The sequence below is a fragment of the Cercospora beticola genome, chromosome 5 (assembly GCF_033473495.1).
Source record: "Cercospora beticola chromosome 5, complete sequence".
NCBI lineage: Eukaryota > Fungi > Ascomycota > Dothideomycetes > Mycosphaerellales > Mycosphaerellaceae > Cercospora > Cercospora beticola.
This window is the reverse complement of record NC_088939.1, coordinates 857,694-879,898: the sequence shown is the minus strand read 5'-3', so window position 1 is coordinate 879,898 and position 22,205 is coordinate 857,694. Positions and strand designations below refer to the sequence as shown.

The following is a 22,205-nucleotide window of genomic DNA, read 5'->3' as shown; positions in this document are numbered from 1 at the left end:
TCTGTCAAACGCTATTCACACAGCTTACAATCTCTAGCACTCGAACCTAAAACCACACTGGGAAAACCCAAAGCACAGAGGGGGGTATAGGCGCTGAAAACGTTTGCAAGAACCAACACAAAACGCCATTGCCATGATAGTACCCGCAATCTCATCGCCCAGCCAGCAGTATTCCGGCACATTCATCTCCGAACGCCATCTCGCCATGCATAACAAATTGAAATCCCATGCAATCTCTTTCTTATCGTCCCATTCTACGACTCCTCCACGGCCTCGGCCATGACACTCTCTCCTTCGTCCAACACACCCATTACAGTCTTCAAATTCTTCAACATTTCCTCCGCATGCGCGACAAGCAGGAGTTTCTCTGCATTGGCAGGAAGACCCAAGTAAGTGGGTGGCTCGCGTTCCGGTAATTCCTTGACCCACTGGAGCATGTCGGTCTTCGCTGAGCCACTTGGCAAAGGCATGCCGACATTTTGGTCTTCCGCGACTTCGCCGATCAAGTTGAAGCCCTCTTCGAATGCATCGGCAGTCAGTGTTTTCGTGACCAAGCCCTTCAATTGCGCCATATCGCCAGCATCGTCAATCTTGCCACCATACATTTCTGAAATCAGCGCGCGAAGCATGTCCCATGGTATGCTCTTCGGTGCGATGTTGCTGCGACCACGAGCGATGTTGTCTGTCCACCACTGGATGATGAAAGCCGAGCAGTCGAAATCTGCATCGTTGAACTCCCAGAATCCCTTCCAGCCGAGACGTGGGGCGTAGCGCAGACGCTCTTGTGCGACAGCGTGCAAGAATGCAAGCAAGAAGTGCACACGAGCCTTCTCAACGGGCTGCTGAACTGCCTTGTCTGGCAGAGACGTCAACGTGTCTCTCATATTGGCTCGAATACCAGCAGGCTGTTCGTACATCAAGACACGCGAAGCGCGGAGTAAGCTTGATGGAATCTTGGGGCTCGTTTCCATCGACAAGAAGAGACGGAAGTCCTTGTTTGGCTTGAGTGAGTCGATGCGCTTGACCAGATTTTGTAGCCACTCGGTCGCCAAGTGAACGTTCTTGATCAGGACCCAAGAACCATTGGCCGCGGCACCAGCCAGTGCAGCGTCGGCGCTTGAAACACCTTCTTGAGAACCCATGGCAACGCTTGTACAGCTGGCATTCTGTCGCTCAACAAGCTGATCGACCTTGTAACTTGCGTCGAATCCAGGAGTCGAGCAGAGAGCGATGGGTGAGCTGGCAGTCTGGCTATCGACAATCCTGCCAAGGTTTTCTGCAACGTCGAGGAAGTCTTGTCCGAATACGACGTTGACGAAGCGTTCTGTTGCAGGCACCAGTCGATCCATGCGGAACAGCTTGACGAGCAGCAGCTCCTTGAGCGCCTTATCACTGTCGTTTCCACTGCCAGCAGCAACACCTGGCACGCAGGTCTCGGCTTGCTCGATAGTGAAGAATTTCTCCCATTCTGGTGAGGCTAGATCCGCAACCAAATCCTTGACGCTCTTGATGCGAGATGCCGTAGCGACGGCCTTGTCTTTGTGCGCAGAGTCTGACGTGACGTCTCCGCCGATAATTGTCTCGTCCAGGACCAAGTCGATCAAGCTCTTGTCCATGGGGAAAGGAGCAGCTTGGGCCAACAGAACAGCAAAGGTCAATCTGTCCTTCTGCAGCAACGAAGCTGATGTCTCGTTGTATGTCTTGCCAAAGAGCGAACGCACGATGGTATCAATGCGTCTCTTCGGATCCCGCTCGGAAGACTCTCGTGCGGTACGCAATACAGACTCGAAGATGTCCACAAAGTATTGCAGCGAGAACTGGTAGAAGTGGTGCACATGATACAGCTGTTCCAGCACCGCAAAGATTGCCGAACAAGATCGTGCGATGATGTCGTAAGTGTTCATAATGGTATTGACCTCGTTCATGACACCTTCAGTTTCGGAAGCCTTGGCTGTGATCTCCGCGGCTTCGTTCTTGAGTTTCTCGAGCGTGTTGATGACATTTTCGTCGTCGAGAATGTTGCCTTGAGACTCGTTGAGCGCCTGTAACAACATACGTTCCAATCTCCGCAGGCGCTGTGTGAACTCGCCCTGCATCTTGACCAGGTTGGATCGTCTCTCGTCGACGTCTGGTCGCTCTGACTTCAGGACATCATTAAGCGTCTGAGTCTTCAAGCTGCTCTGTGTGACCGTGAAGTTGACGAAAGTGGCTCTGCTACAGATGTCTGGCGCAAATGCTGCCGAAGGATCCTTAGTCGAAAGGTACAGCTTGAAAGCAGGCGAGAAATCGATTTCTTGCTTCCCAAGCTGTATGAGAACACGACCACCGGTGCGCTGGTACTCTTTGTTAAGCACGTGGTTGAGGATTGGATCAATGTGTTCCGCATCTTGGATCAGGATAGGGTTTCCGAAACGTAAAGCACTCTCAAGCTGCTTCACGAATGAGCCGTCCAAGAAACTGGTCACAGTGAGCCGGCGATCCTTGGTCTCGTTTTGCAAGAATTCGGTAACACGGCCAGATGGATCGATGATGAGTGGATAGCGGTTATACCTCTTCAGCATGATTGCGTTTTCCGTGCAGAGTTCGTCCACGGGCAAGGCATTCTCGTGCCATTGTTGCCTCTCGTCTGCTGTGGAAAGGTATTCCGAAATGGCATTCTGTGGCTTGAAAGATATGCCAGATGCTGACAGCTGAAGAGACCAGTCTTCCAGCATAGCGCGACGATACTGCTGATCATATAGACCAGCGTATGCCAGGAACGCCGATGCCAAGAAGACATCGCCAATAATGGTCTCCATCTGCACTTGGAAAGTCTTACTGCTCTCCTCCCAACGTCCACGCTCAGAGGACAGGCTGTTGAGCAAACGCATGCTGCGATCGACCTTGGATTGGACGCGACTCATCTCGGCCTTGATAGCCTCGGTCTGGCTGATGAGCGAAGCGTACTCTGTCTTGTAAGTAGCGATGCTCTTCTCAAGCTCCTCAAGGGTGTTCATGATCGTCTTTGCCTCAGCCTTCGTTTGTAGGGCCGCTTCCTGGAGCTGATCGACTTCCTCACGCAGTGGTCCAACTCTGTCCAGGATAGAAGAGTAGTTGACCTGTGCCTCTACCCACTGTACAAGAGGACCACAAGCCTTGGATGCGCGATTGACACGCTCAAATGTGAAGTCATCCTTGGACAAGTACTCAGCCTCCATCTTGTTTCTCAAGGCTGGCGTCATCTGTCGTTCGTTGTCATAGCCGACAATGCTTGCGATAAAGTCATCTCTCCTCACAATGCTAACAATCGTCTTCCAGTCTGTGACCTTGTGACCAAGAAGAGAGCACACAGACTCCAAAGCAAGCTTGACACCAGAAGGAGGATTCTGCATAGACCTCACTTCTGTCAGATGTTGACGCTTGATGTTGCTGACACTGCGCTGTGCTTCTTCCACAGCGGGTTCAGCCTTGGCCAGATCGCTAAGCACAACTTCTCTTCTCTTCGCCACTTCCTCCTCTTGCTTCTCAAGTGCAGCCTGAATCTCAAGCGATGCAGATCTTCTCTGTTCGGCTTCCCGCTGATCGGCCACCATACGTTGAAGTTTTTCGCTGGCTTCTGTATCTTTCTTCTCAAGTTCAGTCTTCTTCTCAGCCAAGCTCTTCTTCAGCTCCGAAACCTTCTCCACTGTCTCACGAAGCTTGTCCAGACCGACATTCAAATGGCGCTGTTGCTCTTCGAGATCGTCTCGCTTCTCATTGAAGAGCTTCACGAATTGTGCAACGAAGTCCAAGAACTGACGTGGTGTCAAGAAGGTCTGCTTGTTCTGCTGGCGCTTGAGACGGTCGTTGAATGATCGCAGCGAGTGATGCACGTGAACCATGCCATTGACAACTGCATCGCGATGAGACAGTGGCATCTCCAGTTGGTCGAAAGCGATTGGCAAACTGTCAGGACATGCGAAATTACCCTTGTCGATGTCCACGGACTGCGTGAGTTCGTATGCAACCTGATACAATGCCTGATCAGACCAGTCGCCGAACCAGTTAAGCACGCAACGATTGAACAAGGCAGGGCTGGTTGCAGCTTTAGATCCCAATCCCTCGGAAGGTGGGTTCATGGTGAACACAACATGAAGGTTGCGAACAATTTGTTGAGTGAACCACTTGTACAGCTCTTCCTGGGAGTCGAGCAATAGACCTTGTCGTTGGGCGCCTTCCTTGCAAGCAGTCATGAGCGTTGCGTACTCATCTCCCTCGAAGAGGCCGGGCACTTCACCGTTGGCGAGCAGAGTGTTCATGCGCTCCAAGAAACCGGAGTCCAGGACGTTCGACTCGTCCATGATGAAGCAGATTTTCTCACCCTTGGTACCGCATCGACGAAGCACAACGCGCAAGTCCTCGTCAAAGTCCTCGGCGGAGTATCTGCCATGAACCTTGATCTGGAACACGGACAAGCCATTCATCCAAGCGACAAATCGAGACAGCGTAGTCTTGCCACTACCACTGACACCGATCAAGATGAGATGTCCTTGCGGTTGTCTGAAGACACGATCGATGCGCAGGACGTGCTCTAGCACATCGTTGAAGAGGATCAGCGGCACGTCGAGCTCTTCTTCGCAGAAGGTCCTCAGTCGAGCCTTGACGAAGTCGCGCAACTGATCACGTGCCACTGGAACATAGTTCTTCGACAGCCAGTTCGAGAACAAGATTGGTCGCTGCAAAGCAGTCTCCTCGTCCAAGTTGGGGAAGTGTTCGAGAGCCACGCGGTTCACCGTCTCTTCAGTCCACTGTCTCTCATCATAGGCGATAAGTCGATCGGAGAACAGGCGCAATGCTTCGTGCGCCCAGATGCGCACGAGTCCCTCGAGCGAGAGTGTCTCTAGTGGTCGTATGGCCTCGTACACAGCCCTGACCCACCTCGTAAGTTCACGAGGCGAGTAGACATAATGCGGCTGGATCTCCGGCGTGAAACGCTTCTGAGAAAGCAGATACACCTGGATCATGGCTTGCGTCAAAGCATTGGCATAGCCTCGCAGTGTTGGGATAATCTTGAGAACAGCCGTGTTGAAAGTGCCGTAAATCTGCTTGAGTGACAACTCTCCAGGGTAATCGACCATTACTAACGGTGCATGTCTCAAGAACCGTAGGCCTAGTGGAGTACGTCCAGCATCGGTTGGAGGATTGCAAGCACCCACAAATTGGATACGCTCAAGGCTGACCCAGCTCTTGGTGGAAGTGCGCCAGAAACCGCCATGCTCGACGAGTTGTCTGAGGAAGGAGATGACACGCTGAGTGCCATATTTGTCAGGAGCAGGCAAGTTGATCTCATCGCAGAACACCACAAGCCAGCGACCAATTTGCCGAGGAGCCATGGTGACACCGCTGAGTGATTTCTTGTAGTCGCAATATTGCTCCAGCGTCTTGACGAGCAGATCTGGTGTGGTTGCACTGGAAAAGTTGAGGCCGACTGTCTCCATGTTTGGCAACTTGCGAAGTGCGCTGAACAGCGTCATCGTCTTACCAGAACCAGGTGGACCGCAGAGCAGAAGAGGCTTATGCTCGGCCAGGAATGAATAAAGTACGTCCTCGTGTCTGACAGTGTCCAGTGTGGGAATCACGAGATCAGTCTGAGTGACGGAGTGCGTGTTGACCTCGATAGTTGGCACCTGGTTCTGCCATGACGTCCACGTAGCCTCGGGCAGGGAGACATCGAAGTCGATGAGGGAAGACGAGTCGGTCAGCAGTGGCATATCCAGTGTAGCCAATCCAGCGAGATAGTCGCCGAAAGCTTTGCGCTCGAGAAGCGGGCAGTCACCAGTGAACGACCAGACTGCAGCAAGAAGAACTTTCTTCGCCAGATAACCCTCGATCTGATCGTCGTTGAGGGGAAAGTCAGTGTGCTGGATGTTGTATTCCAGCACTGATCGGCAGGCCTTTCGTAGTAGTGAGAAAAGCGTGCCAATGGCACGAATGGAAGTGAATTCCATGATGTGCTTCATACTCGCGCAGTGCTCAAGACTCTTCTTCACAAAATCGTTCTCGGTCAATCGCCTGTTGAGAATCTCGGCCATCAAGTTCTGCACGGTAAGTCTTGCTTCCGTCGATGTGGGAGTGCCAGTGTCTTCCTCCAAGTCCTCGAACGTAGCAGTACGAAGCTGGGCGATGTATCGCGAAAGCATGACATCGATGTCAACAGTATCGTCGCTGAACCATACCATACCGCAACGAGACACTGTCGCAAGAGTGGCGTATCGAAGAGTCTCTACTTCGAACATGACGCGCACGTTCGAGGGCAGGCCAAGACGCTCACCATTTGGCAGCGTCAGCAGCTTGTTGTCGTCCAGCACGGAGTTCAAGTTCTCAACCCACTCAGGGTCGACGTCACCGTCGAACACGATCCAGTGGCGCTTTGTGTCCTCTCCACGAAGATTGTCAACAACCTTTCGGAGAATGCTTGTGAACAGACCATCCGTCCATTCGCGAGTGGTGCTGTCGAGACTGCCGTACAAGCTCTCTTTGGACATGACTTTGGGATCGATGACATGGCATACTCCTTCAATGCCATCGACTTTTTGTAGGGCGGCGAGCAAGGTCTGCCAAGCGGTCGACTTTCCTGTGCCGGAGTTTCCTACCATCATGACACCATGGTGCAGGCTTTGGATCTGGTACAGCTGAAGAACCTTTGTGAGCCACGAGTCTGTCGCAACGAGCTTGCGCTCTTCCACAACCTCTTCAAGAGCCTTGCGCAGTTTCTCCAAAGGCGCCGGAACATATCTGACGCCCGGAAACGCATCTTCTTCGATCTCTTGCATGCGCAATGCGTCGTCTCGTACCAGTTTGGGTGCAATAGTCTCGCGAATGCTTTGTACGATGATCTGTGGCTCAACCACCACATCAGCGTCTGCGTCTGAGCCGCTGGCCAGTCTAGATCGCTTCAGACCACCAGAACTGACGAGCACACTCTTGAGTGCACGAAGTCCAAAATCGTAGTGCGGCTGTTTAGACAATCCGGCGCTGCACTTGTCGAAAAAGGGCACAGTCTGCCTGGATAGCGTCTTTGCTTCTGAGAAACCTTGCGAGAACAGCATGACTTCAGCAATGATCTCTTTGTCAGGCTTCGACATCGCAACGCTGCGGAACAGTTTCTTCAGATTGTCTGGCAAGTTCGAACGTCCAGCATAGCCAGGATTCATGGTGATGAACAGACCGGTGAGTAGATGGACCTTGAGCTGGCGACCAATGAGCTCGATTTGAGCATTGTCATCGAGCGCACGCTTGCGCAGGCCGACTTGAATGTTCTGGATCTGCTGTGAGACCGCAGACAAGATGCGTTCCTCCAGTCGATTGAACTCATCGAAACAACCCCACGCGCCGACTTGCGAGAGACCAAGAAAGATACGACCCATGGCCTGGAAATCAAAGGTGTCGTCACAATTGAAGACGAGCGTGAAACGTCCGAGCTGTACACCAAGTGCTTTCACAGATTCTGTCTTACCCGTTCCAGCTGGACCGTATGGCGAACCACCTAATCGTTGGCATAGAGCTTGACTCAGCGTCAGGAAACAGCGATCTGTAAGTGGTGTTCGGACAAGTCTTTCGGGTACGCCAAGGTATTCGAATCCGTAGGCGAGGGTAGCATTCGCGACCTGAACCTGCATACGCTCAAGAGGCGGTGCGCTCGCAGTGAACTCGTAGCGCATTTGAAGGAGCCACAAGTAGTGACCTGGCGAATCCGCTCCACCCTCAATCAGCTGCTCGATCTTGTCTCGTTGGTGGACAAATTCAGTAATCAGCTGCTCGCACTTCTTGCGGTGCACTGGCGTAAGCTCTTTCAAGACGATGGTAGCCAGGAACTTCAGCTTGCTGACTTGCGTCTCGAAGAGTTTCTGCAAGGGTGCACCTCCTTGTCCAAGAGCGGCCTCGACTTGTGCGGTCCAATGAGCCTGTGTTGCTAATACACCAATTTGGGCTGGGTACTTCTCAATGAAAGCCTCGAAAGCAGGGTTGTCGTGTTCATCGAGACCTTCGTATTCGGCGACAGCTTCTACGAGCAAGTCTGACAGCGTTTCGCGCATGCCAGTCTCCAGTGCTCGTAGCCAGTCGTTGATCTTAGGCGTTTGTATCAGGTTGATGGGCGTCTTGAAAAGAACCTCTTCGCCTTCTCGGGATTGGAGTCCAAGTATGTTTGACTCGTCGTCCAGCAAGAGCCCATTGATGCCAGCAAACATCTTTCGCAAGTGCTTGGCAACACGGACCGTATCATTGCTGTTGCCAATGATCTCAAGCAGGTCTTCGTCACCAACGAAGTAGAATCGTGGGAAAGCTACACGCTCTTTTTCAAGGTACTCGCCGAGTGCTTTCTGGATCTTGTTGAGCAAATCAGCCAATCTCTCAAGGGATTTCTGAACGTCCGGAATGTTCAGCACTTCAAGCACCAAAGGCGACCGGTACACTTTCTTGAGCACGGTCATGAATTCGCTGTTGATGTTCGCAAAACGAGATGATTCCACAGGGAGCAAGTGCTTGATGTCAGCGTTGCCAGTGAACACGCCTTCGAGGTAGACCCATTGACGCTGCACATCGATCCAAACATCGAACAGCACGTGGATGCGGTTCAACTTGTCTTCCCACGATGAAGCTTCTTCCTCAAACTCCTTGTAGTATGGTGAATGACGCATAGCCTGGAGAGAGTTGAGGTGGTCGCTGCACTTAGCGAACAAGTCGTCCCAGCCACGAATGAGGCGGCACTTGTTCTGGTAGTTGACCAGATCCAGAGAATAGTTCTGCCATTGCTCTCGTACGCCACGAACAAACTCTTCGAGCGCCATCTCGCCCTGCGCTTGTGCGATTACATCTCGAATGACAGCCTCGCTGGGCCCAAGTTGAAGGTCCCAGACATCACCAAGGGTCATGGAAAGAGCCGAGTACCGCTTGGATGGAGCGAGAGATTTGAAGATCTTGGTCCAGTGCCTCTCGCGAACAGCGTCAGATCGCATCTCCGTAAGCAGTGGATTCACTTTGAGCAGCTGTCTCAGATGCTGCTGTAAGTGCTCGAATGCTGCGTATGAGCGCATTCTGCTGGGCATTTCTTTCGTAGTCTTGATGAGGTTGTCAATGCTCTGTCTGAGCTTGCGAGGCTGAATGCTATTCCACGGCTGATCTCGTAGCTCGTTCAGCTGATCCCAGACGACTGTCAAGTTCGCCCATACTGACTTGTAGTCTTGGACCTCAGCCAACAGATCAGCAAGCATGTTGTCTGGACTTGCTGGCAGCTCAAGCGCCTCCTTCGCTTTGGCCACCATGTCGTGCTGCTCCTGAAGCTGAGTCAGCTCCTTGTCGAACGTCTCTAGGCTTGCAACAGCCTCTGCTGGAGGCGTGGACCCAGACTCCGGGCGCTGTTCTTGCCATTTCTCGGTCATCTCAGCGATGCGGCGCGCGACAACACCGTCCTCGGCAATGATCTTGGTACGCAACCCCTCCGTGTGATCCGCAATTTGTCTGCTCTTTTTCTCAAGCACTTCGATAAGCGCTGTCCACTCGTGATCGACTTGCTCGACGTAGAGCCAGTCCTTAGGGTACTGGAAGCGCAAGCGCAGCAACGTCTGTTGGCCTTGTCTGAAGGTGTCCATTTCAGGTTCCCAGACTTTCGTCTGTCGCTTGCAGGTTTGAACCACAGTGATGAATGACACTGCTTGAGAGGTAGATGAGGCTTGCATAGATTGTCCTTCGAGGTCCTTCCTGGCTCGCTGCAGCTCGCTATACACGTCGACAAGACGGGTGGCAAACATTGTAGAGAAGTGGGCAAGCAGATCATGCTGCCACTGGTCGTATTTCGCGTTCACCTTGGACTGTACTTGTTCATAGTTGATGACTAGGTAGCCGAATGATCGGCGATTGCCAGAGGTGTCGAATGTCTCTCGCTTTTGCCGGATCTCCAGGATCAACTGGAGCCACAAGTCGAGTTCCTCGTTGAGGTCGCCCTGTATTTGAGAGAGCTGCAGATCCCAAAGCGATTGAAATTGTAGCCATTCGTCCACATAGGTCTGGGCGACGTTCAATTTGGCTTCGATGCGCTCATACAGCTCAGCCAGGGTATCTATGCACATGATCGGCAGTTCCGAGTATGTGGTGGCTGAAGTCGACGATTGGACGGCCAAGGCGGCTTCAAAACGAGAGGCTTGCAGTCTGGGCAGACTGCATACGATAGCAAGCCATGTGTTGAGGTTCTCAAGCCAGCCCGTTTTGGCGTCCTCCAACGGCGGGTCGAGTTGAATAAGTTGACTCTGCATCACAATGTCGTGCGCGGAAGTTTCAATGTTGGGTGCGCCAATCTCGCGAGGAGATTGTTGGTCTGCGCCGTAGCCATGTTCGAAGTCTTCTGTCCAGTCTTTGAGTGCTTGCCTTAGACGTGCGTGGAGCGTCTCAACCACCTTCTCGTTCGTCTTTTCAACCCAGTACGCAATATTCGAGTACGCTTCAAGATTCAGCTGATCAATCGCTCTCTGCAAAGTCTCAAGATGTGTGCTAAAGGCTTCGTGTGTGAATTGACATGTCTGGAGCTCGCGCAGTGCCTGCTCAACTGTCGTCTGGATTGAGAGTAGCGTCGCAACCTTCTGTGACAACGTGGCGATGGAGCCGCCCAAGTTTCGCACAAACTGTACGTGTAGCTTGTCGTCCCCAGACCCTATACCGCCATCTCCGATACGCGGCACATGAACATCGTAGGCCAGCACGAATGTGTCCCATCGGAGCGAAGTGCCCTTTCCAATGAAGCTTTGTACGTCATTGCGATATCCACTGATCAAAGTGGTCACTTCCGACATGTTTTCGATGACCGAGTTGGTCTGGCTGTAGGTGTTCAAGCTCTCCATCAGACTTGTGGCGTAAGGGTACACACGACGAGCTTCTTTGGAAACATTGGTGATTGCATGCGGCACGTTGAAATTGAGCCACAGCAGATTGCGCACTTCCTTGAAAAGCACAACCACTTGTGAGTCGAAGTTTACGTGAATTTCAAGCACGCCACCTCGAGCTCTGTTTTGAGTGACCGAAAATAGGCGGCCGGATATCGAGAGATGCCGGCGATCGATATCGCGCAGCCAGTCTTCGAATATGGGCTTGGTGTCGAGCTTTCTCTTGAAGCCGTCGCCTAGTTGTGCAAGCCGTTGACCGTCGATATGTTCTCGCCATTTGGCTCCAAGAATGTCTTCAACTTTGCTCAAATAGCTGTTGAGCTGGCGTTCGATCTGCCGGGCACGAATGATGGCCCCTGATATCGGTGGCAAGTCGTGGAGCTGAGCCATGCCGTGTGCCTCAGTTTGACCATACTGGTGAGTGAAGCGCTGCTGAAGGGCATCGATGTCCTCCCGCACGTTGTTCATCAGCTGAACTTGGTATTCTGCAATGGCGCCCTTGATCTTGGGTCGCACGAAAAGAGCATTGAATTTGGAGAAAACCCGGAACATTTCGTTCGCTGTCTTCGCTACCGCCAGGCGATCCCGCAATCGTGCAATGATCGAATTCTCGACTCTGGCTGTGCGTTCATTGTAGGCTGCTTCTGCTTGCGTCCAGAGGCGCTCGCCTTCTGGAGAAATGTCGAGCACGTCGACATCTTTGACCACTTCGTAAGCTTGCAGAATTTCTTCTGCAGCATCGACATCGCCCATCTCCTCGACAATCACGGGAGCCCTCGCCCCGTCGGTGAGCTCGCCAGTATCGTCATCGGGTCCAAGCACGTTCGCAATCGTGTTCTGCAATTGCTCGTGGTCGTCACGGAACTTGTAGATATAGCTGATTCGGTCCTGGGTCTTGTCATGACGTTTGTTGATTTTGATGGGGATGAATCTGTCATTCCGTCGACGAGTGACATCACGAGCCACGTTGGTGAATTCTTTGACATTATCATCCCAGAACATCCAGACGGTTTGCACTTGCTCGATCACTTTGCGGAACTCCTCAAAGCTCAATCGCATGAGCGTCCGACCGTGCAGGTGTTGATGCACACGAGCATCAACATCGGCAGAGATAGCTTCTACGAGTGGCAGAGCTCTGCGAATGGGATATGGAGATATCCGAAGCTTCTTTGTCAAGTGCGAGAACACATCGTCAAGTGCCTCACGCAGCTTCTCGACGTTTGGCGCGGCCAGCAGTTCTTCGATGGGGAAGCCGTGGAAGACCTGGTTGTATTTGACGACCTTCTCTTTCGTTTCTTTCAGGCGAGTGTCCGATGTGAAACTTGCTGTAATACCGTGTCGCTTCGCCTTCTCCAAGATCTTCATCGTCAATTGAACGCCGCCACTGTTCAGCTGTGCCTCTATTCCTTCTATCGCGGTCTCCATGGCAAGCCAGAAATTCTTCTCTTGTGATGTTGTGCCAACAGCCCGATCGTCCATGATCTTGGTGAATTCGCGGATCTGCTTGATCCACTCGTTCGCCATTGTCTGTAATCGGTTGAGCAACGCGCTGTCCGTTACTAGACCGTCTGGGATGGCGACCGCTGCCGCCTGCCAGTCGCCACCGGCTTCTGCTAGCTGTGCTTGCACTGCTTCATGAATCTGTAATCTCGGCGCTTCGACTTCGATGTTCTGTTGCAAGTTCTGTAGCGTTATTTCCAGGTCTGCCAGTTTTCGTCTCGCTCCCGAAATACCAGTACGAGCCTCAGCATCAGATCGTGGCTTTTCCTGTCCGGAATCGGAGCCTCGTGCAGCGGCTTCGAAGAAAGGCGTAAGGGCGCCACGAACGAAGGCATGGAGACTTTCGTATGGGGAAACTGTGCTGCCTGCACTCTCCGCACCTCCCAGGCCAGGTAGTGTCAAGTTGACGACAGAGACTTGCTTGCTGATAGGCAGCTCAGGCGCGATCGCACTCGGCCTTTTGAGAAAGGCTACGCAACCAATCGTTCGCTTGGAATAGCTGACTTCTGCACTGAGCACATATGTGTCCTGATATGACTCCGAATCGCCATTCACATGTGTGCCATTCTCTTGACTGTCTGAGCTTGACGCAGAGCCAGCCTGCTTAAGCACGTAGAGTGCCACCTGGGACTCCATGGCGAATCGCAGACATCGTGAAAGTGTGTCCTCCAGCGCAGTCTCATGTAACAGACTGCCAGGTCCACGCAACTCTTCCTCTGTTGCACCCAAGGTGACCTCCAGCACGCTGGTCAAGTAGCTCACTACTGCCTGCGGGTCGACTGCGCTCGGCATGCCGGACGAAGCAGGGGCGGTCGGGGCTCCGTTGGCCACGCCATTGACCCCTTGGACCAGAGGGTCCTCCATGGTCAAAGATTACCGCCGCGCTGCAGTGGACAACATGGGTGTTTTGTTTGGTTGTTCCGCTCTCTTCTTCTTGGCGGAGGGTGTTCACTTAGGGGTCGATCGGCCAGTCGTGGACTGTAGGGGCGGTACGTGGGAGGTGGTGTTGGGTCGCACCTCGCTGGGGTGAAGGGGGGTATTTCGGAATCGTTACGGAGCGAGTGGTGCCTCAGGACTGTTCGATGGGTGGTGTTGTTGATGAACTTCCATTTCTTGGATGAGCGACACGCGAAGTCGCGACTTCCCAACTCGGCAAACTTGCCTCTTACTTGAAACGGTTAGCGCCGGTCCCGCGTTTCTGGTATCTCAGTCGCGCTCGTCCTCGCCTTCCACTCCGACACCAAACAGACGCGGCACTTTCCAACAACGGCCGCGCAAACGCAGCGGAAGGCTCTCTAGGCAGCCACTGTAAAAGAGGAAGCAGCCCAGCGAGTGTTCACTCCACGCTGCACCTGGTCAAGTATTGCATTTCTCTTCACTCTCGCAACAGTCGGCATCAGTCGGTCGCTGCTTCACGGACACCAATCTCTGTTCCGTGCGCTCGCCACTTGTCTGCTTACCACCAGCCTACAGCAACTCGAGGTTCTCGCGATCGGCGACAAGAACTCTATAGCACGATTTAAGAGGACGTTGCGATCATCTTCTTGGGCGTCGCGCTTGTTCGCCTCGACACCTCTACTCATGGCCGCCATGCAAATCAAGAAGACACTCCTCGACCTCAACGATGACTGTCTCTCCGAGATTTATCGCGCGTTGCAGACGAAGGAATTCATCCCAATCAAGTCGTCCTTTATAATCGTCAACGATCAACAAGCAAACCCTTTCACGGCACTGAAGTGCTTCTCCGTCACTTGCAAGCGCCTGCGACGCGTTTCGTCGCCATTCGTCTTCAAAGGTATCAGAATCGGCCACAACTGGGAATGGGATCGGGTAGGTCGCGCACTAGTCGACATTTCTGAGAACTCATCGGCTGCGAAATATGCCACGACTTTCGTTCTTGATACCGGTGCTGAGCACACGACGCGTGTGAACAAGCACGGAGGAACCTTCATAAGCCGCAAGGAGCAGTCTACGAAGCCAAGTGTCGATCTTGCACTAGCGTTTGGCACTGCCTTGCGCAAGATGGCCAATCTCGAGGATTTGGCCTTGGCCGTAGAGCCCTGGAAAGTTTTCGAGGAAAATGTGCCAAAAACGGCCCTGGATCAGCTCTCGATTAAGCGTGTCACCCTCGGCGTCTGGATGGGATCTTGGATCTGCGATCTGTGCCCACAATTGCAGGTAAGTACATCGTGGTGGTGCGTTCCTCCCACCCTCACCGCAGTACATCCACTTTCATTTATATGTGGCATCTTCCGGCACCTGGAGGCTTCTGTGTAGCTGCTGGCCTTGCAGAGTCACTACTGACCCAATAAAGGACATACACCTTGAATCGTGGGAGGAGTCACTGGAGCTGCTTGGGGACAGAGCATTGCTCTCGCTGCCTTCCCTAAGAAACCTCAATCTGCACATCTACTGGACCAATTTCATGGTCTCAACTCTTTCCCGCAAAGCTCCTCAACTCGAGGTTCTAAACCTGTCAAGATACGGTGACCCGATCCACAGCCTCCCTCCTATCTTGGCGCGCTTTCCGAACCTGAGAGAGCTCTATCTAAGCAGCACGATTGAACTCTACAACAACCTTCCGCAGCCTCAGCGTGCGCCTCTCGGACCAGACAAGAACAGCGCGCTCAAAGATTTTTGCGTGCAAGTAAGCACAGCCTTGTTCAAGGAGTGCAAAGCACTGAAGTCGCTCGACTTCAAGGAGCTCGACTTCCAGGACGGCTATTACGTGGAGAAGAGGCAACGCTCTGATGGGAGCGTCAACTTCGACCTGAGTTACACGAAGTCACGCAAAGGTGAATTTGACGGACTGCGCCGAGATGGTTCATCCCTTTATTGAAGCCGCACAGCTTCTCTAACAGCCCTTGCTTGGGTCACAGGACTGTCGGCCACGATCTGGTCATGGTCAACGCTCAGCATGGTACTTTGTATCGTTAGACCGCTCTGCGGCGGCCGATGCCTCAAGGGCGAGACGCAATCAGCATAGATCAACATCGCTGCGCTGCCATGCAGCGAAAAGAAATGTAGCTTCTGAAATCTTGACAATTCGCTCAGCTCTCTCTCTCTACTCTTACAACTTCCCCCTCCCCAAAAACTTATTCGGCAAATCCACCCACCTCGCCCTCAAAAATTCCGCAACATTCTTCCCCAAAACATCATAACTACTCGAACAACTCACCCCACGATCCAAATGATCCTTGAGCACAAAATGTACCGCCAGCATATTCGGCAACTCAAATCTCTCAATAGATTTCTTCCTATCATATTCTTCTCCTAACAGTTCTTTGACCTTTTCTGTAGAAAGCAGATTCCGCAACCAAGCATATTCGTCTCGGAACCGCACCCAAAACCCGACATTAGCGTTCGAGCCTTTGTCTCCTGAGCGAGCGTGAACGACCCAGCCGAGGGGTCCGGGTGTTGTGGGACCGAATGGGTTTGATGAGAGGTTGACTTGCTCTTCCAAGGGCGTCGAAGGAGAATCCGGCTGGTTCTTGGGATACGCCTTCGTGTTCTCCGGAGGCGGAATTTCCAAACTCGATCCATCCCATACATGTACCCTGTGATCGACTTCAGTCTGCGGTAACAAAGTCACATAATATTCGTAACATGGCTTCGGAAAACCTTGTCTAATGTCCAGTTGGAAAGTCGCGCCTGGGTATCCTTGCATGATGCAGTCGATGCAAACGCGGAGGAATTTGTTTGGAGCGAGATCAGCTTCTTCCTTCGCTTGGGCGAAGACACGGAAGTCGACTGTGGCTGAAGCTTGGTTTGTTGGATTCTCCGCTGCTGTGCCGTTGGTGCTGAAGTTGAGAAGGGTAAATTTGGATGAGTACGGGGCGAGGGCGTGGCGGAGTTGCAGTTCCATCATGCGCGCTTTCTCAGCGATATCGAGACCGACGAGGAGCCAGTGGACCTCTGCTTGATAGCCCCCTTTTGCTGTGAGGCCAACTTTCGTGGTGGGAGGTGGGAGGTCGCCTTGTATGCCTCGTAGCGCCACTCTGTCTGTGCCCACTTGTTCGAACCACATCTCGTCGAGGACGGCGGTAACGTCGCTGTTGAAGTACCAAGGTCCTTGGATCTCGTACAAGAGTTGACTTGAGCATGTCTGGACGCTGACTTCGCCTCCGCCCCAGCCTTGACCTTTCGTGATGACAACGTTGCCACTTCTTGATATCTCAGCGATCGGGTAACCGATGTCTTTCCAGTTCTTGAATTCCAGTGACTTGAACCCCGTGAAGTTTCCGCCAACGACGTAGTTGCTGCACTCAATCATGTGGCCCGCAACAAATGCATTCGCAAGTTCAGAAAGCATATCTCGTGTCCAGCCATGCCACCAGTATGCTGCACCAATTACCGGAGATGCATCGCTAACACGGCCGCAAACCACAATGTCCGCACCCTTTGCGAAAGCCGCTGCGATTCCTAGTCCTCCGAGATAGGCCTGTGCGTAGATTGGTCTATGCTTCCACTCATCCAGTACCTCTCCTGTGCAAACATTCTCGAACTTGCTGGAACCATTTTTGCGGGCTCGCTGAATCGCTGGAAATACCTCATCACCACTGACCCAAGCCGCCTTCAGATCGTGTGACCCTTTTTTGCACATCTCCATGACGACCTGATGAAGCTTCTCCGTATCAGAAGCACCAGCATTGACTGCAACTTTGATCTTGTGTTTGGCGATATACGGGAGCGCTGGGGCCAGAGCTTCCAGAAATGTTGGTTCATATGCATCTGTGGCACCTGATGAAAGTAGGCTCGTGACATGTTGATCGGTATCACGAGTCTCGGATGCTGCAATTGCAGCGCTCTCTGCTTTCAGGGCACCTCTAGAAGCTATAAGCCGCGTAAGTAATTGTTGCTGCGAGACAGCGGATGATCGTACTCATGTTTGCCTCGCTCATAAAGTCCCCAATGATAACGTCAACAGGATCGTTGGGATGATTCTTGGCAAACATGAGCATAGCATGTCGGCGGTCAGATACGGAGCCGGAGACACCTGTTCAAGTGTGAGCTTGGAGTTCGCAAGAACATTTCCCGGACAAGCATACTAGCAATGCGAATGGGCCGGGTTGAATCTGCCGCCATGATGGAATATTCGAGAGGACTGCCTAGGCAAGGTGACTCTCTAGACATATTGTAGATCTAGAGAAGAGAACCGAAGTATCCGAAGTCTAATGTGGAGGCCCGTCGTAGCCCTCGGCCTAGACTAAGGATGCAGGTACAGCGGCGGACGCCAATTGCGGGGTCACCTGCAGCAGACATTGAGCTGGCGAGTCATGAAATCGATGCATAGTCTTTCCGTGATCACAATTCGATGGGGAGCGAAGCGCAGGTATAGTCGCTATTGATTGGAGATGATGTTGTGATATGAAATGCAGAGGGAAAGTTCAAGGTGAAGTCGTGACGCCAAGCGCGACACCCTGAATGCGATGTCAGATGGTGGACATGCAGCGTGGTCGCGACATGCTCCCTAAAAAGTGTGCACGTCTTCATCCTCCCATGATAGACGGTTGCAAGCACTCGAAGATGTGTATGGCAACAGAAGGCACTCTTTGTAAGGCATGCCGGTCCTTCCTTCAATTCGACCATCGACTAGCGCGCTCAATAAACAATCGTATAGCGTTGTAGTTTCAGATCGCCTGCTCGCGATTCTGCGACCGCATACTCTCGATGGCGGTAATCAAATCTCGCTTCTGTATTTTGTTAGTCGCATTGTAAGGCCAATCTTCAAATCCCAGCTCTTTCAATGTATGAATTCCACCTGCCAGATGAGAATCCTCGATGTTGGCGTGCTTCGCATACCCTAGTACATCGTCTTTTGTTGTTGGGAGCTCCTTCGTGACGACAGCAGGTACCTCACCGTTCAACTCATGTTTGAGTCCAACGACTACCCATTCTGCAGGAAATTTTGCCTGAAGGTGTCTCTGTATCACAGCGGGAACAATGTTCCTGCCTCTGTAGACAATGATATCCTTCGTTCGGCCAACGATGTAGATGATCCCAGAAGCATCCATAACGGCAGTATCGCCCGTTTTGAACCATCGCCCTGCATCGTCATCGTAAAAGTCTTCTTCGCTTCGATTCCCAAGGTAGTGGTCTATCATTGAATCGGAATTGACATGGAGTTCACCCTGCTCTCCTTGTGGAACAACTGAAACGCAGCCGCTTTTGCAGATCCGCACTCTTGTTCCACGTAATGCACGTCCGATGCCAGCAATGGCCGAACTCTTCTCGAAACTGATTTCCTCGGATTTAGTGTATCCAAAAAGTGGAGCTCCTTCTGACATACCCCAATGCGGGATCATATGGCAGTCGGAAGGCAACAGACTTCTCGCTTTCTCAATAGCCTCCTTGCCAGCTGTGTCTCCTGACATAAACACGGTCTGGAGACTTTCCAGAGTGGTGGGATCCTTGGCAGCGTGTAGGATATTGATCATCGCAGGCACAAACCATGCGTGTGTACAAGCCAGATCCTGAATTGCTGCAGAAGTTGTGTTGGCATCGAAACCTCCGCTGACGAAGACTGTCGCGCCACCTCCTCTCCAGGTGTTAACACACGCCAGATAGGCGATTGGACGTGATATCGATATTGAGATAAGATGCTTTGCCGAGGGGGTGAACCTCGAAAGATGCATAGAGTGGTACTGCCGGATCTCGGAGATGAGCATGCGTACAGTTATGGGACAGCATTTGGGCAGATTTGTGGACCCACTCGTGTTGACGATCATGGCAACATCATCGAGATGAACTTCCGGATAAGGTGCGGATTCTTTCGCGGCTCCCAATGTATCCAGTATTGTCCAGGTCGGAGACTGCTCAGTCGGCGTCTCACATACGAGCCGCAACACTGGCGTTTGTTCGAATGCCATTTTGTCCCATTCCCGAGCGCAGTCCATATGCTGCACTACAACTACCTTCGGCTCGAGTAACTCGACCATGGACTGGAGCTCTTCGGGTCGCCTGAAGATACTGGTATCCAGAGGCGCGAACGCTAAACCCAGTCTCACTGCCAGCCAAAACAATACGGTCCAGTATTCTGCGGCGGAATTGTCCAGGATGACAAGAATCGTGTCGCGAGCTGCAATTCCGGAGCTGGTACACGCACCAGCTAGTATCTCAACGCGGTCAAGAAGTTTTCCATATTCCAGAGATGTTGTGACCTCTCTCGTTTGACCATTGTACGCATAGAACGCAGGCCGAGTGCGATTGTTCGACCCTTCATCCGAGAGCCATTCCCACAATGAGTCGGGATAAGGCTCTGATTCGCCACCGAAGTCTTCTGACTTTGTCGATTGTCCTGGCATAATAGCATGAGGTCCTCCGCCGCTTTCTGGCTGTATGGTGAAGTTGAAATGTGAAGACCGATCAGATATATGTGAAACCTAAAACCTAAAAGGGTTATTGCACTATGACGCAGGCTACGGTCACTCGAGACTTTGCGGTGTGGTTGCAGAAAAGTTACAGCTCCAGAGCTACTTGATGCCAGAATGAGTCGTCCAATGGGATCTGAGGGTCGAGGCTTAAGAGCAGGTTGCGGCAGTACTAATGAAGAATTGGTAGCTTTGTGCTTACCTTTTCCTCTCATCTTACACGGTAGACGCTCGAGGTCGATGGCTGCAGTAGCATAGCTTCGAGAGACATGCATAGGCATGACATGCAAAGCTGCAGGAAGCATAATAAGAAGCGCCAATGGCTAGCGCAAATGGACATTTTCCGTTCACATGCAGCGACGAGTCGACCTCTGTGGAAGGAGAATCGGCGGGAACAGGATCGTGGGCTATGCGATGGCACAATGGAACGTGAGATAGGAGGTAGTGATGAAGGATATTTGGGTTTGTCCCGTGGTTGTCGTTGGAGGTGAGTAGTTGTTGCCTCAGGTTTGCAAGGCCCCGATCGAGGGGTGCCTGCCTTGGCAGCTGAACCACTGAAAGAGCATCCACTCACAGCCCGGACTGAACAGCATCACCCAAGGCCACATTGATTGTAGCAGGAGACGGGAGCTGAATTACAGCACGGTGCGTATCGAACAAATCACAATCTCCGCGGTTGAGCAGCGGGGCTCTCTGGAAAGAGCGGGTGCGTCCGGTGTGATCGAAGAAGAGCAGTTTGGAGTAGGTTCGAAATCGAGACAAGCTGTCGCCATCACTCGAGCGCACAGAAAGGGCCAGACGGAGCACTTGCCGACTCAGCGCCATATGGGGTCGACCTTGGGCGACGCTTGAAGCACACTCCGGACCGGAGACAGAAGCCGTCGGGGCGTGAGATACACACGATGGCCACAGCAATCTCGCAAGCGACTGAGCTGAGCGATGCGTTCGAGACTCTGCTTGGCCGTGAAATGAATCCCCGCAGATGTCTTTGAACACGTGTTCCCTACCACGCGAGGCGCCTACAGTCGTCACTCGCAGCAACTATGCTGTATGGCGGAGAAATCGCCGTGATCTAATTTACTAATTCTGTGTAGACGCAGGCGTCCAGACTGCTGTTCCGAGTCAAATCTGCAGAAATCGTAGGATCCGATGTCCGAGGACACTTGCTGGGACATGAACGCCCGGCCTAGCCTGGCCACAGACTATGCTGAAGCGCAACGCTTTGGGGGACAACGATGATGCACGAAGGAAGCTGTTCCATCAACTGACTGCATCATACACAGACCGCCACCTATCACACCTACAAGGCAGAGCAACAACACGAAATCGATCTGAAGACTTACCGCCAGGAAGGTGCCATATTGGGGAGTACCCACCAGCTCACGTGTTCCACATCAGCCTAAATCCCCGTGAACCAAAGACTCCGTCTTGATGACTATGCTGCATACCGCTCGTATAGAAAGAACAACGAGAGCCAGAGGCTCCCTGGAACGAGATCCCGGAAGGATCGAAGACGTGCAATTAAACATGCATATAAGCTATTCGGAAACGACCCAGTCCGACCAGCAAATCGCATCAGATATATTAAATCAAGCGCAGGGTCAACTGACCTTGCGCGAGCCCTAAGGAGAGGGGGAAAATTCGACTATGGAGAGGGGGAAAACAAACATATCCTCAAAGCGGAAGTGCCGCATAGTTCTGACTCCCCTAGGATTTAACATTATGCTCGGACAAGCGAGGCGAGCTTGCGAGCGAAGTGAGTACTCGGAGCAGCGAGGTACGAGCACAGCGACGACGTACGATACCCGAGCGCGTAAGGCAAGCACGTCGTTCGAAGTAGCGAGCATATTTCTTTTTAGGCAACGAACGAGACCGAGCCGAAGGCGAGTATCGAGAGAGGCGGCAGTGTCGTGCAGGTCGAGTGTCGTGGAGCATTACGTGGATTACATTTCCCCCTCTCCCTAGTCGAATTTTCCCCCTCTCCTTAGAAGGGCTCGCGCTGACCTTGTGGAGGATGTCCCATCGGCATACAACCGAGCCTTTTGCGACCTGTCACACCTGATTACTGGAACGAATAAGCCTTTGAAGCATCGAATCGTCTCGTTAATCCGTGCAAGGTCCTATACTCTCCTCTAGGGCTGAGGTAGCTAGCTGACCAAAGTATAGTATGGCCTGGCGGACCGTGACACCGAACATCTATGTTCTTCGCTTAGCCCTGTGGCTTCGTTTCAAAGTGCTAGTTGGCAAATTTCAGGCTGAAGAAGTACAGTGATTTCTGAACTGGGGCGTGTCACTGGAGCACCACGCAGGCTGTGGAGACACAACGCCATCTCTGCTACGGAGACAAAAGATCCGCAGAGGTAACACTGGCTTGTCAAATGCGGAGTCGCGTCCAACGAAGGCACTCATGGCTGTGACCTGCTCTTGACAGAGCCCAAACCGT

The 22,205-nt window shown here is 52.5% G+C and overlaps 4 protein-coding genes across 4 annotated transcripts; 1 reads left to right on the top strand and 3 right to left on the bottom strand.

The window, feature by feature from the left end:
- Window positions 1-254: 254 nt before the first annotated feature.
- RHO25_007588 (uncharacterized protein) lies at window positions 255-13,256 on the bottom strand (the record flags this gene model as incomplete). The annotated part of the gene is made up of 2 exons (XM_065602960.1): window positions 255-3,365; window positions 3,414-13,256. The coding sequence occupies 2 exons, from the start codon at window positions 13,254-13,256 to the stop codon at window positions 255-257; spliced, it is 12,954 nt and encodes a 4,317-aa protein (XP_065459032.1).
- Window positions 13,257-13,973: 717 nt separating this feature from the next.
- On the top strand, window positions 13,974-15,231 carry RHO25_007587 (uncharacterized protein; the record flags this gene model as incomplete). Its single annotated transcript, XM_023599770.1, has 2 exons — window positions 13,974-14,570; window positions 14,707-15,231. 2 exons carry the CDS (start codon window positions 13,974-13,976, stop codon window positions 15,229-15,231), a joined length of 1,122 nt encoding a protein of 373 aa, XP_023449315.1.
- Window positions 15,232-15,462: 231 nt separating this feature from the next.
- RHO25_007586 (uncharacterized protein) lies at window positions 15,463-17,477 on the bottom strand (the record flags this gene model as incomplete). The annotated part of the gene is made up of 3 exons (XM_023599769.1): window positions 15,463-17,225; window positions 17,275-17,388; window positions 17,441-17,477. The coding sequence occupies 3 exons, from the start codon at window positions 17,475-17,477 to the stop codon at window positions 15,463-15,465; spliced, it is 1,914 nt and encodes a 637-aa protein (XP_023449312.1).
- A 545-nt stretch (window positions 17,478-18,022) lies between these two features.
- RHO25_007585 (uncharacterized protein) lies at window positions 18,023-19,696 on the bottom strand (the record flags this gene model as incomplete). The annotated part of the gene is made up of 1 exon (XM_023599768.2): window positions 18,023-19,696. One exon carries the CDS (start codon window positions 19,694-19,696, stop codon window positions 18,023-18,025), a length of 1,674 nt encoding a protein of 557 aa, XP_023449311.1.
- Between the last annotated feature and the right edge of the window lie 2,509 nt (window positions 19,697-22,205).